This window comes from Trachurus trachurus (genome assembly GCF_905171665.1).
Source record: "Trachurus trachurus genome assembly, chromosome: 13".
In the NCBI taxonomy this organism is placed as follows: Eukaryota; Metazoa; Chordata; class Actinopteri; order Carangiformes; family Carangidae; genus Trachurus; species Trachurus trachurus.
This window is the reverse complement of record NC_139892.1, coordinates 7,892,957-7,906,071: the sequence shown is the minus strand read 5'-3', so window position 1 is coordinate 7,906,071 and position 13,115 is coordinate 7,892,957. Positions and strand designations below refer to the sequence as shown.

At 42.5% G+C, this 13,115-nt stretch overlaps 1 protein-coding gene across 1 annotated transcript in view; it reads right to left on the bottom strand.

The window, feature by feature from the left end:
* Positions 1-5,674: 5,674 nt before the first annotated feature.
* Positions 5,675-13,115, bottom strand: part of LOC310995829 (protein NLRC3-like) — a gene marked incomplete at its 3' end in the record, with an annotated part of 41,538 nt that continues 34,097 nt past the window's right edge. Inside the window, exons 6-11 of the mRNA XM_083984989.1 lie at positions 11,196-12,993; positions 10,915-11,088; positions 8,702-8,875; positions 8,439-8,612; positions 6,393-6,439; positions 5,675-6,222 (exon numbers count right to left, since the gene is read on the bottom strand). Coding sequence (XP_083841115.1) covers positions 5,675-6,222; positions 6,393-6,439; positions 8,439-8,612; positions 8,702-8,875; positions 10,915-11,088; positions 11,196-12,993 — 2,915 coding nt within the window. The remainder of the gene's footprint in view (positions 6,223-6,392; positions 6,440-8,438; positions 8,613-8,701; positions 8,876-10,914; positions 11,089-11,195; positions 12,994-13,115) is intronic.

Genomic DNA, 13,115 nt, shown 5'->3' with positions numbered 1-13,115 from the left:
ACCATGTGATCTGTGATTCTTTATTGTTGATCCATGATAAGAAAACAAGTTTTCCATCTCCTTTCTCTGGAGCTCCAGTAACAACAGGTCGGTCAGCCAATCAGAAGAGAGAAGGAGCCTCTGAGCCTCTCTTCTGATTGGCTGACTGTTTTCTGAGTGATCCAATAAAAAAAATAGAGCAGATTTCAGAATAAAACACTCAGAGAAACTAGAGTTTTGCGCCCCGAGTGGCAGGATATGGGTATTGCAAAAGCGCCCAGAAAACCCATTCACCCCAATGTAGGTGTGTTGCCCACCTGCTTGTAAATTGATGAAAACTGACATATTTTTGTTTTTAGGTGGCTTGGTCATATTAAATTACACTTATAATTTGTTTATTATAAAATGTAGATTGAAACATTCATGTAAAAAACTTTTTTTTTAATAGCCTATGTGTTAATGTTTATCTGTAAAGAGTCCACAATGATGCTATTAACGTGGGTGATCTAGAAATGTCTTTAAATTATTGAAAATACCACACTTGCTCATGCACCAACAATGCAGAGTTGTCAGTTGTTGGGCGCTTTTGCGAAACCCATATTCCGCCATCAGGAGGCGCTTCCATTGGACCAATGCGTGTCATTACTCTCTTATTCCAGTGCTCGAGGAGAAACCAAATCCTGCAAGTTGATGGATGGATGGATGGTGGGACCAGGTGGTGAGGGGGCGGGGCTTAGTTGTGACATCACAAAGTGACAGGAAGTCCTGACGGCTGGTTTTAAGGCTCAGTTTCTGAATACAGGCTGTGTGCATTTCTCTGTGGACTGAGGCTTTGATACTTTCACAGTATTAATATAGAACCTAGAGCTGCTTTGTAATCACACTACACATGGACATCTACCTAAACAGATAAAAAATAATTTTAATAATCAGAATAAGGTGAAATGTTTATGATTTTTTTTAAGGGAATGTGTTGATGTGCACAAACACAAAGGAAAGACAACAGGTAATTGAAGCATCAGCAGCATCAGCTACAGCAACAACCAGAATCATGTTTATTTTTTGTATATTTGAGAAATATATTTCTCATTCTGAGAAATATATTCTCAAAATAATATATGTATTTGTAATCCTACAGTAGCTGATTAGTCTTCCACAACACACAGCCATATGTGTGTGTGTGTGTGTTCACAGTTACACACTTCATGTTATAGTTTTTCCATGTTAAATGCAGCACCAAAGAGAAAATCCCCTCAAAACAAGTGACATTCAGCCTCAAGTTATTTTATTATTTAAACTTTGTAAAATTCTTCCTTTTCTCCAGAGCTGAAAATGTACAGAGGTAAAATGATGTCAGAGCCTTGAATGTATTAAGATAAATTTTCCCTTTTTTACTCTAATAATTAAATAAATAATCAAATTTTGAAAAAAAGAGAAAAGTTGCAACTTTCTAAAACTGATACATCTATTTCTTACAACTACAAAAAAAAATTTAATTTAATTTTACGAGATTCACATGTTTGTTCTTTCTAAATTCATAATGCAATACAGGGTGAGGGCACATAATACAAGTGAACAAACAGAGGTGGATTTTCTCTTTTCTTTAAATAATAATAATAACTGCTACCGTTTGTCACTATTCACCAACGGACCTTCTGCCGAACGGGAAGGCTTTTTCTTTTTAGTAGGATCCACTTCTTTTGGGGGGGGGGGGGGGGGGGGTTTAATGCCTTCAATTGATAGCGAAGTCGAGAGAGAGAGACAGGAAATGGGGAATGACATGCAGGAAAGGGCCGCCTGATGCGGGACCCGAACTTGGGCCACGCTTGGGCGGCAGCTCTACCAGGTGAGCTAAACGCCGCCCCCGTAGGATCCACTTCTGAACTTCTTAGTGGCTTCTAAGGGTTCTCTGCCATGTTGCTTCTAGCAGCGCTCTCCTCCCCCCTCCCTTCTCGTTGTCAGGTAAAAACCGATGATGCATTCCAGGCAGGCTTTTGAACCCGTAAGTTATTCTTATGTTTTTCCGACCTGTTACCCGTGAAAGTCACTATAACGGCCACTGGTGACTTCCGACCCGTGAACTCGTACCAGATCGCACTGGTACGAGTTCACAGGTCGGAAAAACACAAGTTACGGGTTGCCTAGAACGCCAACGTCACCAAATACAAAAAGAACAAATACTGAAAAATACCGCGAGGTGTTAGAGGAGCCGAACGGCTAAATCAGCGTTGTATTGTCTCCTCTTGTAGTGGCTTGGGTGAAACGGATATTTACAGACACGTAGAAGTTACGCACTATAGCTTTAAATCTACAGTTGGTAAAGTGAAACCGGAGACTCCAAAACGATCTCACATCTGTCTCACTATGAAACACACTCTTCTTGTGTGTGTCTGTGTGTGTGGAGGGAGGGAAGGAGCTGACAGTGTATCGTCTTGAAATTTCATTTGAATTTTCACTTTCACTTAAGTCAGCTTACTATGACGTGTAGGAGCGGCGATTGGCTGTTCCTCCTGCTCCCTCTACCTGACTGGAGGAGAATCGTCGGTAGCGGTGGATTTTGGCAAATACGATTACAGGCTGTAGGTGGAGACAGAGGAGTCGGATTTTGTCCTAAATTACCATTTCATATCTGACTATCAGAATATTGTGACAGTTCCAGCAAATATGACTGAATAAGCTTTAAGGTGGACTGGTGCTAAGGGTGATGCTGAGACGTTGCTAAGTTACACAAATGTAGTCGTGTGTGTGTGTGTGATGAATGTAAACAACCTCAGGTCCATCCAGCACCAGTGACTTGTTTACCATGTCAGCCTCGCGCTCGTCATATCACGTCATCAGCTGGACGTCACGGTTGTTTTATAGAGTGCTGAAGCGGAAGCAGCCCCATGGGTCCTCAATTTGAAAAAAGTCTCCATACAAATGAATGGGACTCCAAGATTTATTTCATGATCCGTTTGAATTGTGCCATGACAAAAAAATATGTCCTCTACCTGTTTAAAACATCACGTTTCAATCAGCAGTTTGTTGTAAAACTATTGTAAAATAAAATTCCGAAGAGTCCGTAACCAGAAAGACTACAGGTCGCGTAGGTGACGTCACACACCAAATGCCGCCCTTTCCCGTGTCAGTTGGTGACGTATTTTTTGTGGGACACCAGATTTGTAGTCCGCAGAGCGTCATCACACAAAATACATTCTTCTGTTGCCGTTTTACGATAAACTGCTGATTTCTCAGCATGAAACGTGATGTTTTAAACAGGTAGAGTTTCAAAATATTGTGCTTTTTTAATTATTAGCTATTTTATCATTATTATTATTATTGTTATATTTTAACATTTTATTTAACATGTGCAGCTCGGTAATATTTTTATTTAAAAAATCTTAAGTTAATTAACATTTACTCATGTTAATTTTATAGTGTTTTATATTGAATTTACATTTATGAAAACATATGAAAAAAAACATGCGGTACATGTGTAACCAGTTCGTGGAGTACTCTGCGTTGTTGTTCAAAGAAATCACAGTCCTCCTAGAGGTAATTTCTTTTATTCCTGACCAGTTGAAAGAAATAAAAACAAAACACAATCAGCTCCGTCTCCCCAACCCCTATAAAGGAAACATGACAAATGTATATATAAATTGGAAAAACATAAAAAAAAGAGACAAAATAAAAACACCAACAGACACAGAAAAGAAAGAAAACTCACCTCTCAACAAACTGACCAGACGAGAAGTGACCAAAACAAAACCAACGGTTACATTTATATATGGGGGTGGGGCCGCCCAGGGAGGAATGCAGGGGCAGGGGGCCCCAAAAGAAAATAATACAAAATACAAATAAATAAAATAAAACGTCAGGTAATAAATAAAACAAAATAATAAAAAATGAATGAATAAAAAAACAGATAAAAATATATTTTAAAAAATCAACTACAATTTTATATAATTATATTTAATATTAACCCTGTTACACATGATTAGAATCATTCTCTATATTGATTGATAGATTTTCTATACATGTGATAAAAGTATGTATGTGTATGTGATTGTATATGTCTATATACACAAATATTACCAGTATTTCTTTTATATCATAAACGCATCTTCACATATCATTATCACACTTAAAGGTCAAGTCTGCAGTTTGTAAACACAACATTCAAACTTGGAACATTTTCATTTTGTTTGTCAGTCACGCTTTCAAAAGTCAATGGAAACACTTGTAGCCACTTAAAAATCTTACGTATTTTTAGTTTACATGTCGCTCTAAATCTCTGATCTCTCCTTAGCTTGGTGATATTAGGCCTTGTAAAATGTAAATGTAAAAAACGTGAGTGAGAGACAGAGACAGACATGCAGGGTTCAAACTTAACTTTTTTGCTCACTGGCCAACTGGCTAGTGAGCTTTAAAAATCTACTGGCCAGAAAGATTTTTTACTGGCCAAAAATGATGTATAGCTGTTTTGTATATTTTTCATTGTGTTGAACTGTTATAATACACTCATAAGCATTTTAACACATATCATAGCTATTAGCATATTTTTGTTTGGAATAAAGGAGTCAAGTTTGCCTTTTTTTTCCCCTAAAAGGTTCATTTTAGGGATGCACATGGTCGTTTCTAAGGCTTATTGAGCGAAGTTAGAGGGAACAGCTCTGAACCATTAACCTATAACAAGAACTTGACCGAATAATACTATCAGTTAATTATATTTTTTTTATTAGCTCCTTATGTCGTCAACTCATGGGGGCGTGTCGACATGTGCAGACTTCCACTGCCTTCAGTCATATTATTTAGTAGCTAAAAGTTTTACAGGAAGACTGACACTGTGCACCATGAAGGAAGATCAGACAATAAATGTAGCTACACGGACATAGACGTGCATCACCTGTAACAACGGCGCTGAAAAAAAAAAAAGAGGTCGCAGCTCTCCTGCAGCTCCACAGAGGAGCTGTCAGAGGAGCTGCTGCTCCTCTCTCTTCAGTCTGGTGTTTGGCTGCACTTTCAATAAGAAAAGTTCCATATGAGCGCAATCAGCAGAGACAGAGCACAGTGGATGTGGCATTGATCAGATACCGCAGCGCACATGTTTATTTAACGGCAAAAAAACATCGCTCCGATTTTTTATTTTTTTTTGCCGTTAAATAAACATGTGCGCTGCGGTATCTGATCAATGCCACATCCACTGTGCTCTGTCTCTGCTGATCGCGCTCATATGGAACTTTTCTTATTGAAAGTGCAGCCAAACACCAGACTGAAGAGAGAGGAACAGCAGCTCCTCTGTGGAGCTGCAGGAGAGCTGCGACGTCTTTTTATTTTTTTATTGCAGCGCCGTTATTACAGGTGATGCACATCTATAATTGATCCATGTTAAATACACACGTGCGCCGCCAGCGTTGTAATCGGTCACAAATCATTGCTATACGGCATGTTGTCATGTTGTGAGCTTGAAGGTCTGCATGACACCGGCTCACAACCCAGCCGGGTCGGGAGGAACAGTAACAACAACGAAGTAGTTGGATTTTTTTTCACTCGCCAGAGTGGCCGGTCAGCCGGCTTCCTTTACTCGCCAAAGCATCAAAGTTAGTCGCCACTGGCGACTGGCGACCGCTAATTTTGAACCCTGCAGACATGTATAGACTGAACTGTCTGTTCAACAGTGAGAAGGTTTCTGTGACAGGAGGAGACTCTGATTCACTCAACACAGAGACACTGAAGAACCAGAACAGAGTCCAAGCCCAGGATACAGAGGTTTAGTGGAGGTGGTGTTGAAGGTGTAGATGTGGATCAGTGAGTCAGAGGAGACTCTGTAGAAGGACAGAGAGCCAGCAGGACAGTCCACATACACTGCTACTCTGTTAGAGACAGAGGAGGAGGAGGAGGAGGAGGAGGAGGAGGAGGAGGAGATAGGTGTCTCTGTGTCTCTGTCCCAGACACTGTATCCATCATCAGAGCATCTCAGACTCCAGGACTGATCATTCCCTCCAAACACACAGTCTCTACCGTCTCCTTTCCTTCTGATTCCTCTGTAACTCACTGATATAAAAACCTTTCCTCTCCTCTCGACCTCCCAGTAGCAGCGACCAGTCAGACCAGTTAAACACAGCAGCTGAGACCACCAGTCAAATCTGTCTGGATGATCAGGATATGACTGACGCTCCTTCACACGTGTCGCCTTCCTGTTGTTGTCAGACAGTTTGATCTTTCTGTTCACTGTGTTTGTGTCGATTGTGAGTCGACAGGAATCTGATGGAGAGAACAAGACACAGCTGCAGTTATTGATCATGTTTGACATATTGTCAATATTGATACTGTCAATATTGATCATATTGACAGTTTCATGAAGACTCATGACGTCAGTGATGTGACAGTGTGAAGATGGTTGAATGTGCTGCTCAAAGTAAAAACACACTTACACTTCCTCAGACCTGGTGTCAACCATCGGATTCCAGCAGGCTCCACCCTGAAAGGAGGAGGGGGGTCAGAGCAGCACGTTCTCTGTCAGCATGCACACATGGACATTACATGGCTCTCACACACACATTGTTTTATCACTGTGCTCACATGGAGGCTGGTATGTGTGGATGAACACTGAGCACAGAGAGGAAGGAGCCAGAGTCTTTATCTAGTGATGATACAGAGCAGGAGGAGACGAGGAGGAAACACTTCATCATGTGTTTTCTTCATGATGTCACTTCAGTGTGAGACACACACTTTCACTCTCTAACTCTCAAGCTGCACAAACACACGTCACAGCAAATAAGATGAAGACACAACAGGTGGAGCTGACCAATATCCCACAATGCACCAAGAGAGGCAGAGGAGGAGGAGGAGAAAAAGAAGACTTCAGCTGTGAACAGTGGATGGTTTCAGTGTTTGATGAGGAAGGAAACACACTCAACACGTTTGTTAGAGCTCAGTGAAACACACAGTGAGTTCATTGAGAAACACTGAGTGTGAACACAACTTGTGTTAGTTTGAAGAAAACTCCACAGGAAGCTGAAGCACTCTGAAATGAAGTCTGATCAAAACATCTGGAGAGACTCAGAGCACAGATGCCAACATCTGGTTTCATCCCTGAGATCTCTTCTCCTGAATATGACACAGTCTCATGAAGTCATCGTGATGAGAAACTCCTGATCTTAGTAGTTCATCAGTGTGCCTGATGAAAGCTGCACAGCTCATGTTTGAAACACTATTGAGATTTTGGATTCATTATAAGCTGTGTTGGGATGAGTCAGAATGCGACAGAGGACGTCAGTGGAGTCGGCGGAGCTTCACTGTGGCCTACACCACCTCTGGATATGGTCTGAGTGATTGGATCTAATGTCATCAATGCATCAATCACCTGAGACTGATGTTATTACCAGGTGTGACCAGGTGCAAACAGGGCCAGCGCTATATTGTTTGCGCCCGCTATAATATTGCGAGTTTGGTTAGTGCACGCAAAACAGGTGATCTACTAAGAGTAACCCGCTAAATGAAAACACGTGCAAACCGCAATATGTAAATGAGGGTTTTGCGCGTGGCAATCGTTTCCGCCATGGAGAGAGTGGACAGAGAGCTGGACGGACGAAGGGACAGAATGACATTTGATCCGATGCATACAATGACAGCATGTGTGTTCATCTCTCTTGCGCTCTGTTTAGATAAATAAACACAAATCGCTACAGGGCCCAACTCGTCATATAGTGATGAACAGGCAGCAGCTGCAGCAACAATCACGCACCTATAATATGTGTGTGCCGCCCATGATCCAGTGGATTAATAGAGAGCTCAGGTGGGACACACGGATCTAAACGCTCTGACCACTGACCAGAGGGATCAAAGACGGGTGAAGGCAGCGGTGACGTGTCTCAGTCCGGGACCGGGACTGAGAGACGGAGCTGAGCAGCCAGGTACTGGAGAGGAGAGGAGAGGAGAGGAGCGGAGCGCACTGCAGGACAGACGTGCCCCGTGCGTAACGGCGCGTAAATGACTTTTAACACGGCTGAAAAACTGTTACAGAATTACCCAGACGTGAGGAAATGCAGAGATGTAAGATCACGGGGCTCTGACAGGTATCAAATCAATAAACGCATACGTTTTGGCAAAGTTGTATCAGTTAGTACATGGTTTTCAGACGTGGTGAATAAAGACGCAAAAACAGCCACCGCAATCTCTTCCTGGTTTGGTAAATCACATTGCACACGCTAAATAAATCGATTTGCATCTACTCCTCCCAGTATTCTGCATGTTCTGGCTGAAACGCCCATATTTACATATTCATCAAGGCAAACACGCTAAATGGATCGCACGTGCTATTCTGCCCGTGTGAGGGACGCAATCCTCGGTGCGTCCGGTTAGTAGATCAGGTTCCACATGTGTTTGCGCGTGCAATCACGTTTGCACACGTTTTAATACACGCAAACCTTTAGTAAATCCGGCCCAGTGTGTGTGTGGCTGCAGCAGCCTCTCCATACCTGAGAGAGTCCAGTCTCCAGTCTGGATCCTCCAGTCCAGCAGACAGCAGCTTCACTCCTGAGGCTCCTGGATGATTGTAGCTCAGGTCCAGCTCTCTCAGATGGGAGGGGTTGGAGCTCAGAGCTGAGGCTAGAGAAGCACAGCCTTCCTCTGTGATCAGACATCCTAACAGACTGAACACACAACAACACACAGGAACCCTCTGTCAACACCTGCTGATGTGTTCAAGTGTCATCAGATAAACAGCTGGATGGATCCTCACCTGAGAGTCTCCAGTCTACAGTGTGGACTCTTCAGTCCACCAGACAGCAGCTTCACTCCTGAGTCCTGCAGGTTGTTGTTACTCAGGTCCAGGTGTCTCAGACTAGAGGACTGGGAGCTGAGGACTGAGGACAGAGCTTCACAGCTTCTCTCTGAGAGGTCACAGCTGCTCAGTCTGAAGAGGAATTCAAGGAAAAACGCTCACATGCTCAATATGAAGGAAATAACAGGTTAGAATCATAAATACAAAACATTCAAACTAGTGCTGTCAAAGTTAACGCGTTCATTTTGGAGATTGATTTTAAACATTTAACGCATACATTTTTTAAAACGAAATTAACACTGTTTTGTTAACTTCCGGTGGGGGCTGACCTGTTATGTGTGCAGGCAAAGCATGTACCGGCTGTAGCGCTGTTATTCTTCACTTTATTCGGTTTTAATATTTTTCATGCAAGTAAGTAACCGTTTAGATGACCAATATGCGGTTATTTATCCACATGACGATGAAGTTGCTCCGACGACGTTCTCGGAGCAGTGACGCTCCACCAGCAGCGACCGTAGTGGAGCATCACAGAGGCAACAGGTCCGTCTGCAGAGCCGGTTGGCCTGGTACACAGCGTCGTCCCCAGGGTAAGACAGAGAGCCGATTAACTTAACCGCAGGTCTTTAGAGGTTCACCACCGGCTGGTTTAATTCTTTTTAGATTAGTTATTGAATGTTTGTTTGGTTATTGATTAGTTAGTTTGAATGAAAAGTGAAGCTTCATGTGTGAATTGGACAGAAGGGCAGCGCTGCCTTGGAGATGTACACAAATCACCACTTACAGATCAATAAATAAAACAATGAATCGATCGGTCTATAGCCATTCAATTTAATTTACAGGGGTTGTTTTTTCGGTCACGTCCGCAGCACAGCTTGGTAGGAAAAAAGGAAAAACATGCGCATAAGTGGTCTTGATGGTTTTGATATTCAACCTGCACTTCAACACATGTAGGCCTGGATTGTTTTGTTATTATATCTGTTGGAGAATATAAGCAAGTGGCCTTTTTTGTGCCAAATTTGTTCTTCACAGAAACTGTGTTCAATGTTTAAAGAAAGCTATTAAAATAGTCTTTGATTTTAAATATGCTTTTTTGTGTTTATTCTACACTAATTTGATGATTATACATGAATACATTTTCATTATCAGCTCAAGTCGTAAGAGGACAAATGCAGTTAATCCGTTGGTAAATTAGTCGCGATTAATTACAGAAAATTGTGAGATTAATTAGTTATTTTTCTTAAATCTATTGACAGCCCTAATAACACAAACCTGAGAGTTTACCGTGTTTCCTACTGAACATGTTGCAGTTTGTATAACTAGATTTATAGATAGATTTGATTATAGCATGTTGTGATCTCTCACTCATCTTTGTATATTCATATATTTGTTTTGTTGTTTGTATAGATACAGTGTTAAAATCACAGACTCCACCCTGCCTGCATCACCACAGTCACACTTAACCACACCCACTAAGGTGATATAACCCTGCCCTCTGAGAACAAATCATCCACTACCTACACCAACCATCATATTGTTTTCTCCAAACAAGAAAATATTGAAACAGATTCCTGGAATCAGTGTTTTGATGTTCACACCACTTCAGATGTTCAGTGAGCCACCACCACCACATGCAGTTTAGCTTCTTCAGTCAGTGTTTGTGTCAGTTCACACTTCAAAATAACTTGTTATATGGTAAGTCTAGTTCATACAGATGAAAATGAACTAATTCATGTTCATTTCTTCTGTTTATTTAAATATCAGCTGTTGTTTTTCAGTAGAACCTCCTTCTACCTCCATCATCACTGCCTCGAACAAACTGTAAACCTGAAGAATCACAGACATGAGTTACATTTACAACTAAAAAACAAACACAATATTGAGACTGAGAAAATATTTTACCACTTAAACAATGAGTCATATTGTGGTGAAAGTGAAAAACCAGGTGTGTCTCAAACACTCAAACAAACTGTCTTCAGCAGTAGTAGATGTTTCTGTACCGTCTGTACCACAGTAACATACTATTGATGCTTGGCCGTGTCCATGGAGACGTCATGAGACGTGATGTAAAACTGTCTTAAGACCTGAGCAATGTTCACTCTGGTGACAGTGAACGCTGCTCAGGTTCATCATTTATAAACTGATTCATTCAGTTCGACGTTCACGAGAGATACCTGAGAGAGTCGAGTCTCCAGTCTGGATCCTCCAGTCCACCAGACAGCAGCTTCACTCCTGAGTCCTGCAGGTTGTTGTTACTCAGGTCCAGGTGTCTCAGACTAGAGGACTGGGAGCTGAGGACTGAGGACAGAGCTTCACAGCTTCTCTCTGAGAGGTTACAGCTGCTCAGTCTGAAGAGATGGTCATGAGGAAAGAAAGGAATTTAACATCTGACCTGTTGAAAAAACAAAGGTGTTTTTATATAATGATGAATAAATCCAACTATCTCTACACTTACATAGCTTTGTTGGAGGTTTTGACCACTGGTAGCAGCCTCAGAAGAGCCTCCTCTGAAGCAGAGTATTTCTTCAGATCAAACACGTCCAGATCTTCTTCTGATGACAGTAAGATGAAGACCAGAGCCGACCATTGAGCAGGAGACAGTTCATCTGTGGAGAGACGTCCTGATCTCAGGGACTGTTGGATCTGCTCAACTAGAGAACGATCATTAAGTTCATTCAGACAGTGGAACAGGTTGATGCTTTTCTCTGCAGAGGGAGTCTCTTCAATCTTCTTCTTGATGTACTGGACTGTTTTCTTATTGAACCATGAGTCACTTCCTGTCTGAGTCATCAGACCTCGTAGGAGAGTCTGACTGGACCTCAGTGAAAGACCCAGGAGGAAGCGGAGGAACAAGTCCAGGTGTCCATTTGGACTCTGTAAGGCCTCGTCCACAGCGCTCTGGTAGAAATGTGCTGATTTGTCTCCACACATTTTAGACCACATGGATGTTGTTTGTTGTCGTGACATCAGGTTGAGTCCAGATTCGATGAAGGTCAGATGAACATGAAGAGCAGCCAGAAACTCCTGAACACTCAGATGGACGAAGCAGAACACCTTGTCCTGGTACAGGCCTCTCTCCTCTTTAAAGATCTGTGTGAACACTCCTGAGTACACTGAGGCTGCTCTGATATCGATGCCACACTCTGTCAGGTCTGATTCATAGAAGATCAGGTTTCCTTTCTGTAGCTGCTCAAAAGCCAGTTTTCCCAGAGACTCAATCATCATCCTGCTCTCTGGACTCCAGTGTGGATCTGTCTCAGCTCCTCCATCATACTTGACCTTCTTCAGTTTTAGATGAACCACCAGGAAGTGGATGTACATCTTAGTCAGGGTCTTGGGTAGCTTTCCTCCCTCTCTGGTCTTCAACAGCTCCTCCAGAACTGTAGCAGTGATCCAGCAGAAGACTGGGATGTGGCACATGATGTGGAGGCTTCGTGATGTCTTGATGTGGGAGATGATCTTTCTGGCCTGCTCCTCATCTCTGAACCTCTTCCTGAAGTACTCCTCCTTCTGTGGGTCAGTGAACCCTCTGACCTCTGTCACCATGTCAACACACTGAGGAGGGATCTGATTGGCTGCTGCAGGTCGTGTGGTTATCCAGAGGCGAGCAGAGGGAAGCAGTTTCCCCCTGATGAGGTTGGTCAGCAGCACGTTGACTGAGGTGGACTCTGTCACATCAGTCAGGATCTCAGTGTTGTGGAAATCCAGAGGAGGTCGACACTCGTCCAGGCCGTCAAAGATGAAGACGACCTGGAACTGATCAAAGCTGCAGATTCCTGCTTTTTTGGTTTCAGAGAAGAAGTGATGAACAAGTTCCACCAAGCTGAACTTTTTCTCTTTCAGCACATTCAGCTCTCTGAAGGTGAAGGGAAATGTGAAGTGTATGTCCTGGTTGTCTTTGCCTTCAGCCCAGTCCAGAGTGAACTTCTGTGTTAAGACTGTTTTCCCAATGCCAGCCACTCCCTTTGTCATCACTGTTCTGATTGGTTGGTCTCTTCCGGGTGGGGATTTAAAGATGTCTTCTCGTCTGATGGTTGTTTCTGGTCTGTCTGGTTTCCTGGATGCTGTTTCAATCTGTCTGACCTCATGTTCATCATTGACCCCTCCAGCCCCTCCCTCTGTGATGTAGAGCTCTGTGTAGATCTGGTTCAGAAGAGTTGGGTTTCCTGCTTTAGAGATCCCCTCAAACACACACTGGAACTTCTTCTTCAGGGAAGATTTGAGTTTATGTTCACAAAGTGCTGCAAAATATTCTGAATAAAAAGGAAACAAGATCAATAAGAGAATATAACATTTTAATTCCTCTAAGTAACAACGATATGAACATGTTTCCCTCCATGTGTTGATGTCAGTGAACGTCTCATTTGTCCATCAT